The sequence below is a fragment of the Pseudoliparis swirei genome, chromosome 16 (assembly GCF_029220125.1).
Source record: "Pseudoliparis swirei isolate HS2019 ecotype Mariana Trench chromosome 16, NWPU_hadal_v1, whole genome shotgun sequence".
In the NCBI taxonomy this organism is placed as follows: domain Eukaryota; kingdom Metazoa; phylum Chordata; class Actinopteri; order Perciformes; family Liparidae; genus Pseudoliparis; species Pseudoliparis swirei.
Genome location: NC_079403.1, coordinates 244,467 through 270,511, shown reverse-complemented (window position 1 = coordinate 270,511; position 26,045 = coordinate 244,467). Strand labels below are relative to the sequence as shown.

General features: G+C 44.3%; 1 protein-coding gene across 4 annotated transcripts in view; it reads right to left on the bottom strand.

Annotated features, from left to right (window-relative positions):
• The window catches only part of erbin (erbb2 interacting protein), a 66,688-nt gene that overhangs the window by 5,893 nt on the left and 34,750 nt on the right, over window positions 1–26,045 (bottom strand). Inside the window, exons 19-23 of one of the 4 annotated variants that reach the window (XM_056433423.1) lie at window positions 19,863–20,019; window positions 11,562–12,825; window positions 11,147–11,260; window positions 10,676–10,877; window positions 6,750–6,803 (exon numbers count right to left, since the gene is read on the bottom strand). In XM_056433423.1, the coding sequence (XP_056289398.1) occupies window positions 6,802–6,803; window positions 10,676–10,877; window positions 11,147–11,260; window positions 11,562–12,825; window positions 19,863–20,019 (1,739 nt within the window). In that variant the 3' untranslated portion in view covers window positions 6,750–6,801. Of the gene's footprint in view, window positions 1–6,749; window positions 6,804–10,642; window positions 10,878–11,146; window positions 11,261–11,561; window positions 12,826–19,862; window positions 20,020–26,045 lie in introns of those variants that run through there. The other 3 variants (XM_056433422.1, XM_056433419.1, XM_056433421.1) reach the window with 3 other exon arrangements.

The window sequence follows — 26,045 nt, the reverse complement described above, 5'->3', positions numbered from 1 at the left end:
TCATATATCTTATGTCTTATATCTTATGTCTTATATCATATATCATGTCTTATATCTTATATCATATATCTTATGTCTTATATCATATGTCTTATATCATATATCTTATGTCTTATATCATATATCTTATGTCTTATGTCATATGTCTTATATCTTATATCATATGTCTTATGTTTTATATCATATATCATATGTCTTATATCTTATATCATATATCTTATGTCTTATATATGTCTTATATCATATATCTTATATCATATATCTTATTTCATATGTCTTATATCATATATCTTATATGATATATCTTATATCATATGTCTTATATCATGTCTTATATCATATATCTTATGTCTTATATCATATGTCTTATATCATATGTTTTATATCTTATATCATATGTCTTATATCTTATATCATATGTCTTATATCATGTCTTATATCATATATCTTTTGTCTTATATCATATGTCTTATATCATATATCTTATGTCTTATATCATATGTCTTATATCTTATGTCTTATATCTTATATCATGTCTTATATCTTATATCTTATATCATATATCTTATGTCTTATATCATATGTCTTATATCATATATCTTATGTCATATGTCTTATATCTTATATCATATGTCTTATGTTTTATATCATATATCATATGTCTTATATCATATATCTTATGTTTTATATCTTATATCATATATCTTATGTCTTATATCATATGTCTTATATCATATATCATATATCTTATGTCTAATGTCTTATGTCTTATGTTTTATATCTTATATCATATATCATATATCTTATATCATATATCTTATGTCTTATGTTTTATATCTTATATCTTATATCATATGTCTTATGTTTTATATCTTATATCATATGTCTTATATCATATAACTTATGTCTTATATCATATGTCTTATGTTTTATATCTTATATCATATATCCTATGTCTTATATCATATGTCTTATGTTTTATATCTTATATCATATATCTTGTTTTATATCTTATATCTTTTATCATATCTTATGTTTTATATCTTATATCATATAACTTATGTTTTATATCTTATATCATATATCTTATGTTTTATATCTTATATCATATGTCTTATATCTTATATCATATATCATATATCTTATGTCTTATATCATGTCTTATGTTTTATATCTTATATCATATGTCTTATGTTTTATATCTTATGTCTTATATCTTATATCATATGTCTTATGTTTTATATCTTATATCTTATATCATATGTCTTATATCTTATATCTTATATCATATGTCTTATGTTTTATATCTTATATCATGTCTTATATCTTATATCATATGTCTTATATCATGTCTTATATCATATATCTTATGTCTTATATCATATGTCTTATGTTTTATATCTTATATCATATGTCTTATGTTTTATATCTTATATCATGTCTTATATCATATGTCTTATATCATATATCTTATATCATATATCTTATTTCATATGTCTTATATCATATATCTTATGTTTTATATCTTATATCATATGTCTTATGTTTTATATCTTATATCATATGTCTTATATCATATAACTTATGTCTTATATCATATGTCTTATGTTTTATATCTTATATCATATATCATATATCCTATGTCTTATATCATATGTCTTATGTTTTATATCTTATATCATATATCTTGTTTTATATCTTATATCTTTTATCATATCTTATGTTTTATATCTTATATCATATAACTTATGTTTTATATCTTATATCATATATCTTATGTTTTATATCTTATATCATATGTCTTATATCTTATATCATATATCTTATGTCTTATATCATATGTCTTATGTTTTATATCTTATATCATATGTCTTATGTTTTATATCTTATATCTTATATCATATGTCTTATGTTTTATATCTTATATCTTATATCATATGTCTTATGTTTTATATCTTATATCTTATATCATATGTCTTATGTTTTATATCTTATATCATATGTCTTATATCATATATCTTATATCATATGTCTTATATCATGTCTTATATCATATATCTTATGTCTTATATCATATGTCTTATGTTTTATATCTTATATCATATGTCTTATGTTTTATATCTTATATCATATGTCTTATATCATATATCTTATATCATATATCTTATTTCATATGTCTTATATCATATATATTATATCATATATCTTATATCATGTCTTATATCATGTCTTATATCATATATCTTATATCATATGTCTTATATCTTATATCATATGTCTTATGTTTTATATCTTATATCATATGTCTTATATCATATGTCTTATATCATATATCTTATATCATATGTCTTATATCATATATCTTATGTCTTATATCATATGTCTTATATCATATATCTTATATCATATGTCTTATATCATGTCTTATATCATATATCTTATGTCTTATATCATATGTCTTATATCATATATCTTATGTCTTATATCATATGTCTTATATCATATATCTTATGTCTTATATCTTATGTCTTATATCATATATCATGTCTTATATCTTATATCATATATCTTATATCATATATCTTATGTCTTATATCATATGTCTTATATCATATATCTTATGCCTTATGTCATATGTCTTATATCTTATATCATATGTCTTATGTTTTATATCATATATCATATGTCTTATATCTTATATCATATATCTTATGTCTTATATATGTCTTATATCATATATCTTATATCATATATCTTATTTCATATGTCTTATATCATATATCTTATATCATATATCTTATATCATATGTCTTATATCATGTCTTATATCATATATCTTATGTCTTATATCATATGTTTTATATCTTATATCATATGTCTTATATCATATATCTTATATCATATATCATATATCTTATATCATATGTCTTATATCATGTCTTATATCATATATCTTATGTCTTATATCATATGTTTTATATCTTATATCATATGTCTTATATCATATATCTTTTGTCTTATATCATATGTCTTATATCATGTCTTATATCATATATCTTTTGTCTTATATCATATGTCTTATATCATATATCTTATGTCTTATATCATATGTCTTATATCTTATGTCATATATCTTATGTCTTATATCTTATGTCTTATATCATGTCTTATATCTTATATCATATATCTTATGTCTTATATCTTATGTCTTATATCATATATCATGTCTTATAGCTTATATCATATATCTTATATCATATATCTTATATCATATATCTTATGTCTTATATCATATATCTTATGTCTTATATCATATGTCTTATATCTTATATCTTATATCTTATGTCTTATATCTTATATCATGTCTTATATCTTATATCTTATGTCTTATATCATATATCTTATGTCTTATATCTTATGTCTTATATCTTATATCTTATGTCTTATATCTTATATCATATATCTTATATATCTTATATCATATATCTTATGTCTTATGTTTTATATCTTATGTCTTATGTTTTATATCTTATATCATATGTCTTATATCATATAACTTATGTCTTATATCATATGTCTTATGTTTTATATCTTATATCATATATCTTATATCTTATGTCTTATATCATATGTCTTATGTTTTATATCTTATATCATATATCTTATATCATATCTTATGTTTTATATCTTATATCATATGTCTTATATCATAGGTCTTATATCATATATCTTATGTCTTATATCTTATATCATATATCTTATGTCTTATGTTTTATATCTTATATCATATATCTTATGTCTTATATCTTATATCTTATGTCTTATATCATATGTCTTATGTTTTATATCTTATATCATATATCTTATATCTTATATCATATATCTTATATCTTATATCATATGTCTTATGTTTTATATCTTATATCTTATATCATATGTCTTATGTTTTATATCTTATATCATATGTCTTATATCATATAACTTATGTCTTATATCATATGTCTTATGTTTTATATCTTATATCATATATCCTATGTCTTATATCATATGTCTTATGTTTTATATCTTATATCATATATCTTGTTTTATATCTTATATCTTTTATCATATCTTATGTTTTATATCTTATATCATATGTCTTATATCATATATCATATATCTTATATCATATATCTTATGTCTTATATCATATATCTTATGTCTTATATCTTATATCATATATCATGTCTTATATCTTATATCATATATCTTATATCTTATATCTTATATCATATGTCTTATATCTTATATATCTTATATCATATGTCTTATGTTTTATATCTTATATCATATGTCTTATATCTTATATCTTATATCATATGTCTTATGTTTTATATCTTATATCATATGTCTTATATCTTATATCATATGTCTTATGTTTTATATCTTATATCATATATCTTATATCATAGGTCTTATATCATATATCTTATGTCTTATATCTTATATCATATCTTATGTTTTATATCTTATATCATATGTCTTATGTTTTATATCTTATATCATATGTCTTATATCTTATATCATATATCTTATGTTTTATATCTTATATCATATGTCTTATATCTTATATCTTATGTCTTATATCATATGTCTTATATCATATATCTTATCTTATGTCTTATATCATATATCTTATGTCTTATATCATATGTCTTATGTTTTATATCTTATATCATATGTCTTATATCATATGTCTTATATCATATATCTTATATCATATGTCTTATATCATATATCTTATGTCTTATATCATATGTCTTATATCATATATCTTATGTCTTATATCATATGTCTTATATCATATGTCTTATGTCTTATATCTTATGTCTTATATCATATATCATGTCTTATATCTTATATCATATATCTTATGTCTTATATCATATATCTTATGCCTTATGTCATATGTCTTATAACTTATATCATATGTCTTATGTTTTATATCATATATCATATGTCTTATATCATATATCTTATATCATATATCTTATTTCATATGTCTTATATCATATATCTTATGTCTTATATCTTATATCTTATGTCTTATATCATATGTCTTATGTTTTATATCTTATATCATATATCTTATATCATATATCTTATGTCTTATATCATATATCATATGTCTTATATCATATATCTTATATCATATGTCTTATATCTTATGTCTTATATCTTATATCATATGTCTTATGTTTTATATCTTATATTATATATCTTATATCATATATCTTATATCATATATCTTATCTTATGTCTTATATCATAGATCTTATGTCTTATATCATATGTCTTATATCTTATATCTTATGTCTTATATCTTATATCATATATCTTATGTCTTATATCATATGTCTTATATCATAGGTCTTATATCATATATCTTATGTCTTATATCATATATCTTATATCTTATGTCTTATATCTTATATCATATATCTTATGTCTTATATCATATGTCTTATGTTTTATATCTTATATTATATATCTTATATCATATATCTTATATCATATATCTTATCTTATGTCTTATATCATATATCATATGTCTTATATCATATATCTTATATCATATATCATATATGTCTTATATCATCTTATATCTTATGTCTTATATCTTATATCATATATCTTATATCATATATCATATGTCTTATATCATATATCTTATATCATATATCTTATGTCTTATATCATATATCTTATATCTTATGTCTTATATCATATATCATGTCTTATATCTTATATCATATATCTTATATCATATATCTTATATCATATATCATATGTCTTATATCATATATCTTATATCATATATCTTATGTCTTATGTCTTATATCATATATCTTATGTCTTATATCTTATATCATATATCTTATATCATATATCTTATGTCTTATATCATATATCTTATGTCTTATATCTTATATCATATATCTTATGTCTTATATCATATATCTTATATCTTATATCATATATCTTATGTCTTATATCTTATGTCTTATATCATGTCTTATATCTTATATCATATATCTTATGTCTTATATCATATGTCTTATATCATATGTCTTATATCTTATATCTTATATCTTGTCTTATATCATATATCTTATATCTTATATCATATATCTTATGTCTTATATCATATATCTTATATCATATGTCTTATATCTTATATCTTATGTCTTGTATCTTATGTCTTATATCATATATCTTATATCTTGTCTTATATCATATATCATATGTCTTATATCATATATCATGTCTTATATCATATATCTTATGTCTTATATCATATATCTTATGTCTTATATCTTATGTCTTATATCATGTCTTATATCTTATATCATATATCTTATGTCTTATATCATATATCTTATATCATGTCTTATATCATATATCTTATGTCTTATATCATATATCTTATATATTGTCTTATATCATATATCATGTCTTATGTCTTATATCATATATCTTATATCTTATATCTTATGTCTTATATCTTATATCATATATCTTATATCTTATGTCTTATGTCTTATATCATATATCTTGTCTTATATCATATATCATATGTCTTATGTCATATGTCTTATATCTCATATCTTCAGATCTCATATCTTCAGATCTCATATCTTCAGATCTCATATCTTCAGATCTCATATCTTCAGATCTCATATATCTCATATCTTAACACCGTGTCTTACCTGTCTGTGGTGCTCCACGCTGTAGCTCTGCTGTCCTTGTGGAAACACGTCATCCTGAAAGAAGAGCAGGTGATGATGTCACCACCATGAACACCTCAACCAACAGAACCATCAGAACTACCATGAACTCGACCATGAACACCTCAACCGACCAGGATTTTTCCTGGGTCAAAATGGGTCTTCGGTGCTCCCAAAAAATTTGTTTGTCACGGTCTGTATTACCATATCACCGTAATTAGCAAACATCTATGTATTTCCCCCCCCCCCCCCCAGAAATAATGGAGGCAATGCTTGAGGAAATCATTTTGCTTCCACTTTAGATTACAATAGATCGGCTAATAGATTGAGAACTAGAGATGCACCGATCAGGTTTTTTGGTGCCGATCACCGATCACTGAATCTCAGAAACGATCTCTAAAGATACTAAATCAGTTCATTGTTTACTTTTATATGTTCGTGTATGATTTGTCGACATCTTATTTTGAAAAACGGATGTTGTGTCACGTGGTTCTTTCCGCTAACTCTATCAAACCCTCTCACTCCCGATGGAATGTGTTTAGCGTGAGCGTCTCTAGGGGCAGACATGTGAGAGTCGGCTGAGTCGACCCAGAGATTCAACTCGGGGGACGGGGACGCCGCTCGGTGGTGAGGATCCCCTCTGACCTCTGACCTCTGCGGCCCTCGCCGGGCGCATCGTCTCCGTTGCGGTGCGATTGAAACCTCTGATAGTTCTCGCAGATGTTATGTCATCTGATCGGCCGTTTTGAGAACGCCGATCAAAACCGATAATGGGAAAATCGGCCGATATGGATCGGCGCCGATCAGATCGGTGCATCCCTAGTTGACAATAGTCCAGGTGTATTGGTGCAGGTCGGGCTGGTGAGTGACCAGCAGCTGGCCGCTCTGTCCATTCACCTCACAGTTGCGTATTGATCAGACAAGAAGACTCGCTTATCAATCGGTTACTATTGATCCAAACAGAACGAGGGTTCTGCTGTAGCCGACTTGAAACATACGATTGCAGGGCTCCAGACTGCGACCAAATGGTCGCATTTTGCGCCTAAAATTAGACACAGTGCGAGTAAATTTTTCATCAACTCGCGCATGCGCGACCAGTAAATTAGCAGATTTTTTTTGGTTTTGTTATTAAATATTTTTGTTGCTGACAAACTTGTTCTACACTTCAGCCCACTATAGTTAGCGGTAATGCCTGAATGACTGGTTTGCTAACCGACATTAACTCCAGAAGAAGAAGAAAGGAGACGAAAACCGAAGAAGAAGGCTGGCCTGTGTGAAAAGAGGCGCACCGCAGCGGAGACGATGCGACCGGCGTTGACCGCAGAGTGAGAGGTCAGAGGGGATCCTCACCACCGAGCGGCGTCCCCGTCCCCCGAGTTGAATCTCTGGGTCGACTCAGCCGACTCTCACATGTCTGCCCCTATAGACTGATGCTCACGCTAAACACATTCCATCGGGAGCGCGCGAGGGTTTTGATAACGTTAGCGGAAGGATTTAAGTGACAACATCCGGTTTTGCAAAGTTAGCGTAAAGAACCACGTGAAACAACATCCGTTTTTCAAAATAAGATGTCGACAAATCATACACGAACATATAAAAGTAAACAATGAACTGATTTAGTATCTTTAGAGATCGTTTCTGAGATTTAGCTTAACATATGCTAACATTAGAACATTTTTACTGGACCAAGGAAGAGTTTATAAAAATTAGTCAGACTTTTGTATGTTAAGAAAAGTCCTGTATATAGATTTCCCCAAGAGTTCCAGGAAATGAATAATGCAGATGTGTTCCATACATATCTGAAATCCCCTACAATAGCAATCAAACAATTGTAATGTATCAATTAGGACATTTTTCAAAGTAAAAGTCCGACATGTTTAAAGAAATCTGTAATTTCTTTAATGTTTGAGTTGCTTTATATATGTATTTCCTCATAGTCCTCATAGCAATAATGCTCCACAATAAATAGAATGCGTCAATCGACACCGTGATCGGTATTATCGGTGATCGGCAGATACTGATTTCAGTGATCGGCACCAAAAACCTGATCGGTGCATCTCTAGAAACCAATAAATGTTTTGATTGGCCACATCGAAGTGCAACATGCACATGCTCAAGGTATGTTTTCTCTTAAAATATGTTTAAACTCAATACAGTAACTTCTGAAGAGTTCTCTGTTGTGAATGTTTTGCACTTCATGATTGCAAAAAGGCATAAGATTGTATATTGTCAAATTATTTATCAGTAATACAGTAGAAATGATGGGAAAACTTTGCAAGTGGATTTCTACTGTGCGCAGGGTTTTTCCTGCATAGAGAAAATTTGGGCGAGCCGAGAAGAGTTGTTAACGGGGGGAGGGGGTGTTAGTGAGGAGTGTGCTCACCCGTGTGCGCGGATGTGTGCGCGCATCACGGCAGAGCGGTCAGTTGCTGATCTCTCACTCAACACCTAGATTGTACGAATAGATGGTGCGCGCACAGCGCGCAAAAAAATGTTGACCCAGGAAAACCCTGTGTGCGCCCCTAAATGTTCTGCTTGCGCCCCTAACATTTTAAGTTAGGGGCCACTGTGCTCCTAGTTAAAAAAGTTAGTCTGGAGCCCTGGATTGAGAACATATGGGTGGGCCGCGAAGATACTGCAGGTGGGCCGCGAGAAGTCATTTAAAATAAATAAATAAATTGTTTTTAATGTTGTCTGTATTTTACTTAAAACGATTGATAAGATACAAAACGTACATCTTTTTCTTAGTTTAAGTATTATTTGAACAATTCTAGCGGCACATTAGTTATGTGAAACATTAATTGATGAAGCACAAACAATTTAAAGGAACAGATTAATAAAACAATAAGGCTCTCGCTCGAAACGGCTGCTCTTGTCCGCCTGTCGCTATTCAACAAAAGGCGCCGCCAAACAAACCAATGTCCAATAGGGCGCCCTCTTGTAGTATTAAAGTAAATATATATGAGCTCCGGAGAAAATGGTTTACAAAACATACATTGTCGGTTAATACATTTTTAATTGGTTAAATTCTGAAGGTCATTTAATCATCCCTAGTTTATGTTTTGATGAGAGTTGTGATCAGCGCCGCCGCTCCCATAGCGCACTACGCGCTGCGCGTAGGGCACCGAGTCCTGAGGGCTCCACAAAATAGGCAACTAAAAAAATCCTCATAGTTATAATAATTATAATGCCGATATTATGTCAGTCTAGAAATATTAGGCGCCTTTTAGGCATGTATATCACAAAACAGGCAGAACAAGAGATATATTTAATCGCTCAGCACCCCGTTAACACTTCTCGGGTCGCATCGCTCTGCCGTGATGCGCGCCGACCCCCCCCCCCCCCCGTCGACAACGCTGGTTGTGATCAAAGGCTTGGGTGGGCCGCAGAAGATTTTCAGATTTCAAATTGGGCCGCGGCATTCTTGAGTTTGGGAACCACTGCCTTAGGCGCTCGGGAAAACGGCTTAGGCGCGCGCCCACATTTTCTCTATGCAGGAAAAACCCTGCCAACAGAACCATCAGAACTCTACCATGAACACCTCAACCATCAGAACCACCAGAACCATCAGAACTACCATGAACTCTACCATGAACACCTCAACCAACAGAACCATCAGAACCACCATGAACACCTCAACCATCAGAACCACCAGAACTACCATGAACACCTCAACCAACAGAACCACCAGAACTACCATGAACACCTCAACCATCAGAACCATCAGAACTACCATGAACTCTACCATGAACACCTCAACCATCAGAATTCTACCAGCCAATGGGACGCTTCGAATTTAAAGGACAAGCAGAGTCAACGGAGAATCTCCTTTATGAATCTTAAATGATAAACGAGGAGAAGTGACACACACACACCTGCAGGAGCACACACTGCTGTTGTTCACTCACACACAGTGATTCTGAAGACGATGAATAAAGATCGTAGGTGAGGAGGAGGGGAGGAGTAGCAGGAGCAGGAGCAGGCGCAGGAGGAGGAGGAGGAGCAGCAGCAGCTGGCAGGTGAAGGGGAGTTGACCCCTGACCCCCGTGTTATTAACGTTTCCTTCTTGGCGATGACTCGGGGGGAAAGCTTCTTCAGGGAACCAAACGTCTGAAATCATTTCAAAATAAAAGCTCCAACTCTAAAGAAGTCAAACTGCGTCTCAACTAAAAGGGGGAGGAGCTACACACCCAACGGGCATCCATCCAATCACCGAGGAGACGTGTCACATGACTGGTCGTCACAGAGACACGACTTTCACTTCAAGACATTTAGGAAGGGAACGCTTTGCTGACAGAGATCACTTCTCACATCACGAGGGCCCCTGAGCCTCAGGGGCCTCAGGAGCCTCAGGGGCCCTCCATGTGGCTGGTACTCACACTGAAGCCAGCGTGGGGCGCTCCGTCCCGACCGCCCAGCGAGCCGTGGCTGCCGTAGAGCGAGCCGCCCGGCGGGGGCCCGCCCATGGCGTTACAGGAGCGAAACGGCGCGCTCTGAGGCCATGCAATCCACCACACAGAGCCACGACACATAGAAGAGACACAACACAGGTTACACACATGCAGACGGAGGGTAGAGGACGCTCAGAGAGCACCTCCTGGGGGAGCTCCACCTCCTCCTGGGGGAGCTCCATTTTAATGTGTTTCCCAATTCACCACTAACTCAAATCAAATTCAAGCTGATCGACATTATTTACAAAATATAATATAAGATGCAATGGCTACGTGGAAAGTTAGGACTTTATATGAAATGCGCGTAACACAAATTCCACCCTGAGATAGCATTGTTTTTTACCTTTTCCATTTTCTTGGCCTCGATGTGCCGCATCACCTGGTCCCTCCAGTCGGGCGGCACCACCCCCGGCCCGTCCAGCAGCGAGTGCTCGGACCGGGCGCCGGGCCTCGCGGCCGGGCCGCCGCCCTGCTGGTGGTGGAAGTCGCTGACGGACACGGTCCTCTCCGGGAGCTCGCGGGGCCGCGGCCCGGAGGGGCCCAGGCTCCGGGGGGGGGCCCCCGGCACGTCCACGCTGTAGGTGCGCGCCGACAGGGGCCGCTGCATGGCGTGGCTCATGGCCAGCGGGCCCCTGGCGAGCGTGTGGATGTCCCGGTACGTCAGGTAGTCGCCGCGCCGCGGGTCGGCCGCGGAGTCGACGGAGGCTGTGGAAGCGGAGCTGCTCTGCCGCTGCAGGGTGGCGCTCCGCGGGGGGGGGCGCTCCCTAGTCCACATGTCCACGGGGGGGGGAGGCGGCCTCTGCTGGAGGGCGTACGGGGGCGCCTGATTGCGGTTGGAGTAGTTGGTGTTGGCGAGCGAGTGGGGGGGCGGGGCCAGGCAGCCCTCCGGGGGCACGGCCGTCCTCCAGAGCGCCTCTCTGGGAACGCCGCTGCTGGAGTACTGCACGTTGTACTGCGGGGGGGGGAGCCGGCCGGGGGGGGGCTGAGCGGAGCACAGCAGGTTCAGGGAGGACGCCGAGGAGCCGGGGGGGGCCCGCGGCGCGGGGGGGGCCCCCAGCTGGCTGGCCGACTTGCTCCGCACGATGACGCTCTGGCCCCGAGCGCCGCCGCCCGCCGCGTCGTAAGAGTCCTCGCCGTCGCCGTCGAAGGAGTACAGCTTGAGGCCCGCCCCCCCCGTGTGGCCGCCGCTGTCAGCCGGGGCCTCCGTGTGGCCGCCGCTGTGAGCCGGGGCCCCCGGCCGGCCCCTCCTGCCCGGCGACAGCTCCTCGCTGCTGCGCGACAGAGACGTGTCGCCGTTGGCCGCCCGCCGGTTCCCGTTCAGGAGGCTCTCGTCCACGTTGTCGTCCCCGTCCGGGGTCACGGGGTCACCGCTCCCGGCCGTGTTGTCGGCGGGCGGCCCGGACACGTTCATGTTGATCTGGTCCCACTCGCCGTACGACTCCACGCCGTTGTCCAGCCTCTTCTCCATGAACGCCAGCGACAGGTCGTAGTCGGCCATCTTGTCCGGGGGGCTCTTCAGGAGCGCCTGGAGCGACGACTCCGAGCCGTTCCCGTTGTGGAGCGGGGGGCCGGAGGCCGGGGCCCGGTTCATGTTCTGGTCCTCGAGCCTGGAGGAGGAGAGGCACGATGAGTGGAGGGTCAAACGTTGACCTTCACCTGGAGGACCTTGAGGTCCCCCTAGAGGACCTTCAGGTCCCAGTCCCCCTAGAGGACCTTCAGGTACCCCTGGAGGACCTTCAGGTCCCAGTCCCCCTAGAGGACCTTCAGGTACCCCTGGAGGACCTTCAGGTCCCAGTCCCCCTAGAGGACCTTCAGGTCCCAGTCCCCCTAGAGGTCCTTCAGGTACCCCTAGAGGACCTTCAGGTCCCCCTGGATGACCTTCAGGTACCCCTAGAGGACCTTCAGGTCCCAGTCCCCCTAGAGGACCTTCAGGTACCCCTGGAGGACCTTCAGGTCCCAGTCCCCCTAGAGGTCCTTCAGGTACCCCTAGAGGACCTTCAGGTCCCCCTGGATGACCTTCAGGTACCCCTAGAGGACCTTCAGGTCCCAGTCCCCCTAGAGGACCTTCAGGTACCCCTGGAGGACCTTCAGGTCCCAGTCCCCCTAGAGGACCTTCAGGTACCCCTGGAGGACCTTCAGGTCCCAGTCCCCCTAGAGGTCCTTCAGGTACCCCTAGAGGACCTTCAGGTCCCCCTGGATGACCTTCAGGTACCCCTAGAGGACCTTCAGGTCCCAGTCCCCCTAGAGGACCTTCAGGTAACCCTAGAGGACCTTCAGGTCCCAGTCCCCCTAGAGGACCTTCAGGTACCCCTGGAGGACCTTCAGGTCCCAGTCCCCCTAGAGGTCCTTCAGGTACCCTAGAGGACCTTCAGGTACCCCTGGAGGACCTTCAGGTAGCCCTAGAGGACCTTCAGGTCCCAGTCCCCCTAGAGGACCTTCAGGTACCCCTAGAGGACCTTCAGGTCCCAGTCCCCCTAGAGGACCTTCAGGTACCCCTAGAGGACCTTCAGGTCCCAGTCCCCCTAGAGGACCTTCAGGTACCCCTGGAGGACCTTCAGGTCCCCTAGAGGATCTTCAGGTACCCTGAGGACCTTCAGGTCCCCCTAGAGGTCCTTCAGGTCCCCCTAGAGGACCTTCAGGTACCCCTGGAGGACCTTCAGGTCCCAGTCCCCCTAGAGGACCTTCAGGTACCCCTAGAGGACCTTCAGGTCCCCCTAGAGGACCTTCAGGTACCCCTAGAGGACCTTCAGGTCCCAGTCCCCCTAGAGGACCTTCAGGTACCCCTAGAGGACCTTCAGGTCCCAGTCCCCCTAGAGGTCCTTCAGGTACCCCTGGAGGACCTTCAGGTCCCCCTAGAGGACCTTCAGGTACCCCTAGAGGACCTTCAGGTCCCAGTCCCCCTAGAGGACCTTCAGGTACCCCTAGAGGACCTTCAGGTCCCAGTCCCCCTAGAGGACCTTCAGGTACCCCTGGAGGACCTTCAGGTACCCCTAGAGGACCTTCAGGTCCCAGTCCCCCTAGAGGACCTTCAGGTACCCCTAGAGGACCTTCAGGTACCCCTAGAGGACCTTCAGGTACCCCTAGAGGACCTTCAGGTACCCCTGGAGGACCTTCAGGTACCCCTGGAGGACCTTCAGGTCCCAGTCCCCCTAGAGGACCTTCAGGTACCCCTGGAGGACCTTCAGGTCCCAGTCCCCCTAGAGGACCTTCAGGTACCCCTGGAGGACCTTCAGGTCCCCCTAGAGGACCTTCAGGTCCCAGTCCCCCTAGAGGACCTTCAGGTACCCCTGGAGGACCTTCAGCTCCCAGTCCCCCTAGAGGACCTTCAGGTACCCCAGGAGGACCTTCAGGTCCCAGTCCCCCTGGAGGACCTTCAGGTAGCCCTAGAGGACCTTCAGGTCCCAGTCCCCCTAGAGGTCCTTCAGGTCCCCCTAGAGGACCTTCAGGTACCCCTGGAGGACCTTCAGGTCCCAGTCCCCCTAGAGGACCTTCAGGTACCCTAGAGGACCTTCAGGTCCCCTAGAGGACCTTCAGGTCCCAGTCCCCTGGAGGACCTTCAGGTCCCCCTAGAGGACCTTCAGGTACCCCTGGAGGACCTTCAGGTCCCCCTAGAGGACCTTCAGGTACCCCTAGAGGACCTTCAGGTACCCCTAGAGGACCTTCAGGTCCCAGTCCCCCTAGAGGACCTTCAGGTACCCCTAGAGGACCTTCAGGTACCCCTAGAGGACCTTCAGGTCCCAGTCCCCCTAGAGGACCTTCAGGTACCCCTAGAGGACCTTCAGGTACCCCTGGAGGACCTTCAGGTCCCAGTCCCCCTAGAGGACCTTCAGGTACCCCTGGAGGACCTTCAGGTACCCCTAGAGGACCTTCAGGTACCCCTGGAGGACCTTCAGGTCCCAGTCCCCCTAGAGGACCTTCAGGTACCCCAAGAGGACCTTCAGGTACCCCCTAGAAGACCTTCAAGTACCCCTAGAGGACCTTCAGGTACCCCCTAGAAGACCTTCAAGTACCCCTAGAGGGCCTTCAAGTACCAGTCCCCTAGAGGACCCCTTCAGGTACCCTAGAGGACCTTCAGGTCCCAGTCCCCCTAGAGGACCTTCAGGTACCCCTGGAGGACCTTCAGGTACCCCTAGAGGACCTTCAGGTCCCAGTCCCCCTAGAGGACCTTCAGGTACCCCTAGAGGACCTTCAGGTACCCCTAGAGGACCTTCAGGTCCCAGTCCCCCTAGAGGACCTTCAGGTCCCCCTAGAGGACCTTCAGGTACCCCTAGAGGACCTTCAGGTCCCAGTCCCCCTAGAGGACCTTCAGGTACCCCTGGAGGACCTTCAGGTCCCAGTCCCCCTAGAGGACCTTCAGGTCCCAGTCCCCCTAGAGGACCTTCAGGTACCCCTAGAGGACCTTCAGGTCCCAGTCCCCCTAGAGGTCCTTCAGGTCCCAGTCCCCCTAGAGGACCTTCAGGTACCCCTGGAGGACCTTCAGGTACCCCTAGAGGACCTTCAGGTACCCCTGGAGGACCTTCAGGTCCCCCTAGAGGACCTTCAGGTCCCCTGGAGGACCTTCAGGTCCCCTAGAGGACCTTCAGGTACCCCTGGAGGACCTTCAGGTACCCCTGGAGGACCTTCAGGTCCCAGTCCCCCTGGAGGACATTCAGGTCCCAGTCCCCCTAGAGGACCTTCAGGTACCCCTAGAGGACCTTCAGGTCCCAGTCCCCCTAGAGGACCTTCAGGTCCCTAGAGGACCTTCAGGTCCCAGTCCCCTAGAGGACCTTCAGGTACCCCTGAGGACCTTCAGGTCCCCCTAGAGGACCTTCAGGTACCCCTGAGGACCTTCAGGTCCCAGTCCCCTGGAGGACCTTCAGGTACCCCTAGAGGACCTTCAGGTCCCTCCCTAGAGGACCTTCAGGTACCCCTGAGGACCTTCAGGTACCCTAGAGGACCTTCAGGTACCCCTGGAGGACCTTCAGGTCCCAGTCCCCCTAGAGGACCTTCAGGTACCCCTGGAGGACCTTCAGGTCCCCCTAGAGGACCTTCAGGTACCCCTAGAGGACCTTCAGGTCCCAGTCCCCCTAGAGGACCTTCAGGTCCCAGTCCCCCTAGAGGACCTTCAGGTACCCCTAGAGGACCTTCAGGTACCCCTGGAGGACCTTCAGGTCCCAGTCCCCCTAGAGGACCTTCAGGTACCCCTAGAGGACCTTCAGGTACCCCTGGAGGACCTTCAGGTACCCCTAGAGGACCTTCAGGTCCCAGTCCCCCTAGAGGACCTTCAGGTACCCCTGGAGGACCTTCAGGTCCCAGTCCCCCTAGAGGACCTTCAGGTACCCCTAGAGGACCTTCAGGTCCCCCTAGAGGACCTTCAGGTACCCCTGGAGGACCTTCAGGTCCCAGTCCCCCTAGAGGACCTTCAGGTACCCCTAGAGGACCTTCAGGTACCCCTAGAGGACCTTCAGGTACCCCTAGAGGACCTTCAGGTCCCAGTCCCCCTAGAGGTCCTTCAGGTACCCCTAGAGGACCTTCAGGTCCCCCTAGAGGACCTTCAGGTACCCCTGGAGGACCTTCAGGTCCCAGTCCCCCTAGAGGACCTTCAGGTACCCCTAGAGGACCTTCAGGTACCCCTAGAGGACCTTCAGGTACCCCTAGAGGACCTTCAGGTCCCAGTCCCCCTAGAGGACCTTCAGGTACCCCTAGAGGACCTTCAGGTCCCCCTAGAGGTCCTTCAGGTACCCCTAGAGGACCTTCAGGTCCCCCTAGAGGACCTTCAGGTACCCCTGGAGGACCTTCAGGTACCCCTAGAGGACCTTCAGGTACCCCTAGAGGACCTTCAGGTCCCAGTCCCCCTAGAGGTCCTTCAGGTACCCCTAGAGGACCTTCAGGTCCCCCTAGAGGACCTTCAGGTACCCCTAGAGGACCTTCAGGTACCCCTGGAGGACCTTCAGGTCCCAGTCCCCCTAGAGGACCTTCAGGTACCCCTAGAGGACCTTCAGGTCCCAGTCCCCCTAGAGGACCTTCAGGTACCCCTAGAGGACCTTCAGGTACCCCTAGAGGACCTTCAGGTACCCCTGGAGAACCTTCAGGTACCCCTAGAGGACCTTCAGGTACCCCTAGAGGACCTTCAGGTACCCCTAGAGGACCTTCAGGTACCCTGGAGGACCTTCAGGTACCCCTGGAGGACCTTCAGGTACCCCTAGAGGACCTTCAGGTACCCCTGGAGAACCTTCAGGTACCCCTAGAGGACCTTCAGGTACCCCTAGAGGACCTTCAGGTACCCCTGGAGGACCTTCAGGTACCCCTAGAGGACCTTCAGGTACCCCTGGAGGACCTTCAGGTCCCAGTCCCCCTAGAGCAGGGGTGTCAAACTCATTTTCACCGAGGGCCATCGTTTCATGGCTCCCTCAAAGGGCCGGTTGTCACTAACACGGTATAATTCTAACTACTCCAGAACATATTGTTAAATAACTGTCTTTGCATTTGTTTATTGTTTATTTAGGTGTACTTATATAAATGTATAACTATATATGCAAATGTATTGAATATTATGAAATAAATCTATTTAATTTCATTATATTTATTTTAACCCACATTACTTTGTCAAAGATCAAACAAACATTATTACATTAACTTTGTCACAGTTGAGACAGGTGGTTCTCTACTGGTCTGGGCAGTGGTTCTCCACTGGTCTGGGCAGTGGTTCTCCACTGGTCTGGGGCAGTGGTTCTCCACTGGTCTAGGCAGTGGTTCTCCACTGGTCTAGGCAGTGGTTCTCCACTGGTCTAGGCAGTGGTTCTCTACTGGTCTGGGTAGTGGTTCTCCACTGGTCTGGGCAGTGGTTCTCCACTGGTCTGGGTAGTGGTTCTCCACTGGTCTGGGCAGTGGTTCTCCACTGGTCTGGGCAGTGGTTCTCCACTGGTCTAGGCAGTGGTTCTCTACTGGTCTGGGTAGTGGTTCTCCACTGGTCTGGGCAGTGGTTCTCCACTGGTCTGGGTAGTGGTTCTCCACTGGTCTGGGGCAGTGGTTCTCCACTGGTCTGGCTTTGGGACGCACTATCACCCCTGCATGACAAGCTGAGACCTAAATCGAGGGACATTTTTAACTTCTCAAATGTATTTAATGAAAAGATGGTGCAGTTTGAACATGAGAGTTCAGAATATCACAGTATGCACAACACAACTATTTAGTAATATTCCCTTTTACAGTCAATTATGAACCAACAAGTGAATCTTAAGGACACAAGGTAATACAACATACATTACTACTCAGTAACTTCAGACTTTAAAACATGTATAAACAGTGCTTTCATGCATAAACATGAAATTAAAAAGTCTGGTTTTAAAAAGCCTCAAAAGATGTAATGCATGTCTCACTCACTGAACCTCTGACACATAAAGCTGCTCTACAAGTCAGAGTCTTGAGGAGCAGCTTTTATACACAAATATAAATAAATTAAACAAGGGTAATTAAAAAAGATTCACATATTCAACATTAACTTTTCTTCTGACTATATTATAAATACTGAACAACATGAAGCAGCACTCACTTCAACCTTAGTGACCACTGACATAGACCTGATGGAGGAATTCATAATAGGGGAACTGGGGATGTTTGTTAATACAAAGTCAATGTGGTCACACACACGCACGCACGCCTGGATGTCCGCCGGGCGCAGAATGACAGGACGCGAAAAATGCGCCTCATTCGGGCTGATTTTTTAAACTCGGGCGGTAAAAGTAGGTGAGACTGTTGAAATGCTCCGCGTGACGTCACTGACGTCATACCGTTGAATCAGAACCTCCTGAGGATATCGATCGTCTGGAAGCGGCCGTCATCCAGACGCAGCTCCTGGAGAAGCTGCGAGCGGCTACGGATAATATAATATGTAATATTTATATTATTAACCCAGACTCGAGGGCTTGATGGTCCGACGTGTGTGGGACTTCCTCAACAGAACAAAGTATTTCTTCCGTGGTGGACGGTGGTAACGAGCTGTTATATGCCACGATAAGCCACGCCCCCTCTCCGGCGCTTCTAGCGCGAGTGAAGAAAACGTGACAAATAGTCCGGCGACTGAACTCACGCGAGTACATTTAGAAAAGCAACGCAAGGGTTCGCCTCTCCTCTGGCGTGAATGCAGCATGAAGGAGAGTGAACAGACCGCAGTCCGCTGCAAAAAAAATGACCTTCAAAATAAAAGCACACGATTTTTTTCCTCCCTTTTTTAAGAAAAGGCATCATATTTATTTCATGCCGTCGCGGGCCACATAAAATGACGTGGCGGGCCACATTTGGCCCGCGGGCCATGAGTTTGACACGTATGCCCTAGAGGACCTTCAGGTATCCCTGGAGGATCTTCAGGTACCCCTGGAGGACCTTCAGGTACCCCTGGAGGATCTTCAGGTACCCCTAGAGGACCTTCAGGTACCCCTGGAGGACCTTCAGGTCCCAGTCCCCCTAGAGGACCTTCAGGTACCCCTAGAGGACCTTTAGGTCCCAGTCCCGCTAGAGGACCTTCAGGTACCCCTGGAGGACCTTCAGGTCCCAGTCCCCCTAGAGGACCTTCAGGTACCCCTGGAGGACCTTCCCCTTGGGTTTAAGGATTGTTCACATGTTGTCACAAGGTGACTCTGCTGATGAAGATGAGGAGGGTACCCACCGGCTCTCGGGGAGGAAGGGCCTCGTGCCCAGCGAGTCGTCCTGGCTGCTGTCCGTGGTCAGAGACACGGAGTCGGACATGCGCGACGGGGACGAGCAGTTGCTGTTGTTCTGGTTGCTGTTGGCAACGGTGTCGTCCAATAGGGAGTCAGCGTCGTCTGGAGAGCATAGGGTTTAAAAACAGGGTCACACATGAGGAGGGAGAGAGAGAGAGGGAGGAGAGGGAGAGAGGGAGGAGGGGAGAGAGGGAGGAGAGAGAGGGAGGAGAGAGAGGAGAGAGATTTTTTTTGATTTTTGAAAAACACTTTATTTCACATTTTCTCAGCTTTTACATAGCTTCTTAACAATAAAGTGCTTTAAAAAATTAGGTTGTTTAAAATAAAAAACACAACCAAAAAACAAAACATTAAAAACAAATAAAACATGTTTTACCTCATAAAAAGTGGTGCAAACTCCAGCTCCTCTTCCACCACAGAGCAAACAATATCTTTAAAACACCAGCGTTGTTTAAAAGCATCCAGGTCTCCAATGTGTTTATAAAATCTGAACTCCAACCAGTCTGGCTCTGATGTTGCAGAGCCACACTGCCCTGGCTTCCTGCCCCTCTCTGTTTTCCACCCGGGACTTTCTTGTCAAATAAATGGCCATTTTGGCTTCGCCGGATAAAAAATTAAGGAGCTGCCATTTTTCTTTTTCCGTCTTTTTGTAGGCAGCTCCCATGATAAAAACCTTCTCTGTAAAAGCCACATTAAAAAGACTAAAAACCAATGTTAAAAGAGCGAAGAAACTCAAAAGTCTCTTACACTCATTAAAAACATGGTAAATAGTCTCCCGGAGGTCACCGAAGGGGCACTGGCTCAGGACAGCGGGATTGATTACCGAAATAAAAGCGTTGGACGCGACAGCACCGTGTAAAATCCGCCTCTGGAGGTCAGCGGTCCTTTTCTTTAGGGGAGGCTTGTATAGGACCCCCCACTGCGGGCCAGGGCCTCCATGCCCAAGTCTCTCTGACCACACAGTGGGCGGTCTGTTGCACAGTCTGGACCTGTTGATACTCTTCACGAGGTTAAAATACAAAGTCTTCTTGTCTGCTTTGTTCAGTGTGCAGTTTTCTGGGTGGCCTGCCTTAGCAGGGGCCGGTGAGTCCCCAGCCACGGGCTGAGGGAGATGTCTGGGAAGGGTCTGCAGGGTCCGGCTCTGCTCTCTGCTGGCTGTAGTCGTTGAGGAGGCTCCTCTCCAACCCGGTCAGCCTCTGCCTCCACAGCTCCAGGAGCCTCCTCGCCACCCGGTCGGAATGCATCCCCAGCAGGGAGCCCAGGGCCGGGGGGTCGCTCAGCGTCGGCCCCACTGCATCCACCAACTGCTGCAGGCAAAGGGTCTTTGTTCGCAGCAGCGCCTGCTTAGTCCAGGGGTGACGCTGCTGCTAATGTCCAGTTTTGCATTATAAATTAATGGTTCTCTCAACAACCAGAACAGAGTCAGACTGTGGGCACCTTTCGTGCTTAAAAAGGGCCCACGACTTAAAAACACCCTGATAAAAAGGAGGCAGCCCACTTAACTTTAAAATGCTGGAGTCTATTAAAAACAGAGCAGTATCCAGCCCCAGGTTGTCAGCACGTCTGAGGATGCAGCTGGCCACGTCTCGCCACACTAAAAACCCCGGACTCGTTAAAAACTTCTGAACAAACTGTAATCTAAAAGTGGCCGTCCGGCTGGCCAGGTGGACAAGGCCCTGTCCCCCCTCCTCTCTGGCTAAAAACAGCACCCCCTGTGGCACCCAGTGTAGACCCTCCCAAAAAAAATCCATTTTTCTTTGTATGTTGGCTAAGAAGCCTGAGGGAGGGTCTAAACAGGTCAACCTGTGCCACAGTTGGGATCCAATAAGATTGTTTAAAACCAGTACTCTACCTTTAAAAGACATCTGGGTGAGCAGCCACTTCCACTTGGAAAGTTTCCACTATATCTTCTCTGTGACACCCTCTCAGTTCTTCTGGACCATGCTCGGTTTCCCCAGGTATATCCCTAAATATTTAAAACCGTCCTTTTTCCATCTGAGTTTCTGTGGAAGAACCGGGAGGCCGCCACGCCACTCCCCCACAGCGAGGGCTTCGCTTTTCTTCCAGTTCACCCTCACTGACGATGCCGTGCTAAAATCCTGTACAATTTGATTTAAAAGGTTCACATCATTTTGGTCTTTAATAAAAACAACGACGTCATCGGCATACGCCGATAAAATCATTTTTTAAATTAAAACCAGGTAAAACCAAACCATGTAGGCTAGAGCGTATTTTAATGAGGAGGGGCTCGAGGGAGAGTGCGTAGAGCATCCCGGACAGAGCACAGCCCTGCCGGACCCCTCTACTCACTCTAAAAGGAGCACACAGCCTGCCGTTTATCTTCAGCACACTCTCAACATTACTGTACAACACCTTGATCTTAGCTATGAAGCCAGCGCTGAACCCAAACTTCCCCAGAACTTTCCAGAGGAAGCCGTGTTCAACGCGGTCAAAAGCCTTTTCCTGATCTAGAGAAATCAGACCAGTATCCATACCCAACGAGCTGGAGACCTCCAAAACGTCCTGAATGAGGTGGACGTTGTCCACCATGGACCTGCCGGGCACACAGTAGGTCTGGTCCCGATGGAGGACCTGCTCCATAGCTCCCCTCAGCCTGGAGGCGAGGACCCTGGACAGAAGCTTGTAATCCACACACAGCAGAGACACAGGGCGCCAGTTACCGATGTCCTGCGGGTTTCCTTTTTTAGGCAGTAGGGTCAGTACTGCCCTCCGGCAGGACATCGGCATGGAACCAGAGGCCAGACTCGTTGAACACCTCTAGGATGTCCCCTCCGAGGACATCCCAGTATTTCTTGTAAAACTCAGCGGGGAGGCCGTCGATCCCGGGGGCGCGCCTCCTGCATTCCCTGCAGGGCAGCTTTCAGCTCTTGGGGGGTTATGGGTCTGTCGAGCTCCTCATTAGTCTCCTCGGAGACCTGAGGCAGCTCCCCACAGAGCCCCTCCGTCGACTCTCCTCCTCCCTATACTCAGTGGCATAAAGGGAGGAGTAAACCCCACCGCCGCTTCCGAATCTGGCTTGGCTCCACAACCGGCTGCCCTCGTCCGTCAGCAGTGAGTGGATCACTCGCCTGCCCACCCTCTTCTCCAGGCCAAGAAGAAGCTAGAGGGAGTGTCCATCTCGCGATGGTCTGGAATCGGGACCTGACCAGTGCGCCTTGTACTTTAACCCGAACAGGTCGGCGAGCCGCCTTTTACTTTTGAGGACTTCAATATGTCCTCGATCTCCTGTGGACTCGCTTAAACTTTCTAGGTCCACTATCTCAGTCTCCAGGTCCTTCAAAGATCTGGTGACGCCTCTAGTGATGTTGAAAGTGTGCTGCTGACAAAGGAGCTTAATTTCTACCTTACCACGGTCCCACCACTGCCTAAGATTATTAAACTCACTCTTCCTCAGCCTAAAATGCCCCAAAATAAAACAACACCTCCCTAAAATTCCTATCGAAAGTTAAAACTGTATTAAAATGCCAATATGCGCTCCTGGGTAAAAAATTCCTAATGACATAAAACCAAAGAGTGATAAGTAAAACCAGCCGGAACAATGCTGCACATTTTAAAAATATTAAAATGGTGCTTAAAACATAAATGCGGTCTAACCTGGCTGAGGAGATCCTTCCTCCCTAACGTGGGACCATGTGTACTGTCGGCAGTCCGGATGCATCCTTCTCCACACGTCCACCAGGCCATGAGAATGGACCAGCCTCCTCAGCACCTGCTGTGAAGCTGGATGTGGCTCTGTGTGGTTTCTGTCTTTAAAATCATCCTCTGTGCAGTTAAAATCCCCCCCAAGAATAAAAAATCCTCCGAGGCACAGTCATTTAAAACATCATTAACTTTGGATAAAACAGCTTCCTCTCTGCCCCGGTTGTTGGAGCATACACATTAATAAAACAACATTAAAAGGTCGAACCGTGCTTTCACAAAGAACAGCCTCCTCCACGATGTGTTTGACCTCCAGTGACCGGGCTGAAGGCCCTGGAGAAGAGGAAGCCCACTCCTCCGCTGAGGTTGGTGTTGTGGCTCAGGAGGACTTCCCCCCCCCCACTCCCTCCTCCAGTCCGCCTCGTTGGTGCTGTCGCTGTGCGTCTCTTGTAAGAAGAGAACATCGTTGGCTTTCATCTAGTTAAATTCAAAAATAGATGTTCTCTTCTTACTGTCCCTTGCTCCATTTACGTTTAAAACTCAGACTCTGAATGTGTTCATTAAAAGAAAAGAGTTTAAAAAACAAATAAAACTTAAAATCAACAAATTAATTAAAACACACATTGGAGCTCTCCACCTCCCCCTGCTGGATGCACTCCTCTACTTTGGGTAAACACTTTTTAATTCTAAAAACCTCTTGTTTGTCTAGTTTCTTTTTTCTCATGTGGAAGTGGCACGACTGTACAAAAGCCACGAGGTTTTTTTGTTTTATGTAGAAACAAACTTATTTCGTCGGCTGTATACAGCTTTTGTTCCTGACTATTTGTTAAAATCAGAGGAGAGTCGCTGTCCTCTGACCCCTCCTCATCACTGCTATCCTCCACCGGCCTCGCCCCCTGACTCCTCCTCCTCTCCTCCACCCTGCTGGCTTTGGCCTCGCTGCCGGCACTCTGGCCGCTCTTCTTTCTTTTCGGGGCCCCTTTCTGCCCCCCGGCTTCCTCCTCGTCCATCTCTACCTGCTCCGCCCCCTCCTCCCCTGCACCGTCCTCCTCCACCTCTTCGACTCCACCCACCTGTCCTACCCCCTCTATGGGCTTCTCACCACCATTGCCCTCGTCTTTTTTTCCCTTTTCCTCCTCTTTTTCACTTTCCTCATTATTCTCCACCCCACTTCCCACTTCCACCTCTAAGCCCGTGCCACCATCACCAATATTTTATTGTTTTGTTAATCTTTTTGTGTTTGTTTTTTCCCCTTCTTTTTCTTGTTTTCCTTCCTCCTCCCCACTTCCCACCTCACCCACAGCCTCTACCCCACTGCTCTTGGCAGATCCACCCACATCCCCTCCATTTTCTTGGTCCGCTTTTCCTTTTTTTCCTTTCCTCTCGTCGCTCCCGACCCCACCCACAGCCTGCTTCTCACTGCCCTGTCCAGCCTCCCCACCCTCGCCACCCTTACCCGCATCACCCCCATCACTCACTCCCTCATTCATACACACACACATCGCCACCATCACCACCATCACCCCCATCACTCACTCCCTCATTCATACTCACCACATGCGTGTCAGATACAGCAGCAGTGACGCCGCTCGCCGCGCTCTCCGCTGGAATCGGCGGCTCCGCAGCCGCAGCGCCAGCCGGCGCTCCGGCAGCGTCTCCTATCAGAGACGCCGCGGTCGCAATCCCCGCTGCCGCAGCTGGTGTAGCGCGACGCGGCGCTCCAGACGGACCCGAGCCGCCCGGACCAGCTGGCGCCGGGTCGCCGCGCTTCGAGCAGACCCTCGCGGTGTGCCCCTCCTCTCCGCACGAAAGCACTTCATCGCCGATGAAGACGCCAGACGTTATAATTAACATCATCTACTCTGACGCTGAAGCGCAGGTTTAACTCCGCGCTCCGGTCGTTGAGTATCATATAAACCGATCTACGGTAACTCATGATGTGCTTCATCTCGCCTTCCTTGAACCCCGGCGAGATCTCTCATCGGGAGACCAGCTTTCCGTGCCGGAGAGCTCTCTGCTGAGAAACTCATCGGAGATGAGCGGAGGGACGTTTGACACGAGGACTCTGGTGGACGGCTGATCCAGCGGAAACACCTCCACAAACAAATCTCCCACCGAGACCTCCTCCACCACGCGGCTCACCTTCCCCACCTGATCCAGGAAGATCACGACCGAGCCGTTCATCTTGGCGGCGGACTTCACGCTGCTGAACCCGACCTTCTTCCCGACTGCCCGAGCCAATTCCTCCACGCTGCACGAGGAGTCACCGGAGATCTTCATCCCGTGTCTCCTCGTGAGCAGCGGGGGGAACTGGGCAAACATTTCACCACGCACCGAGCCGGTGAGGCACCGCAGCGGGAAGACACCCAGAGAAAAACCCAAATAACCACCAAACAAATTAAACTACTGTGAAACCAACTAATAAACCACATAAACTAAATACACACAACTATGAAAGAATAGAGAAG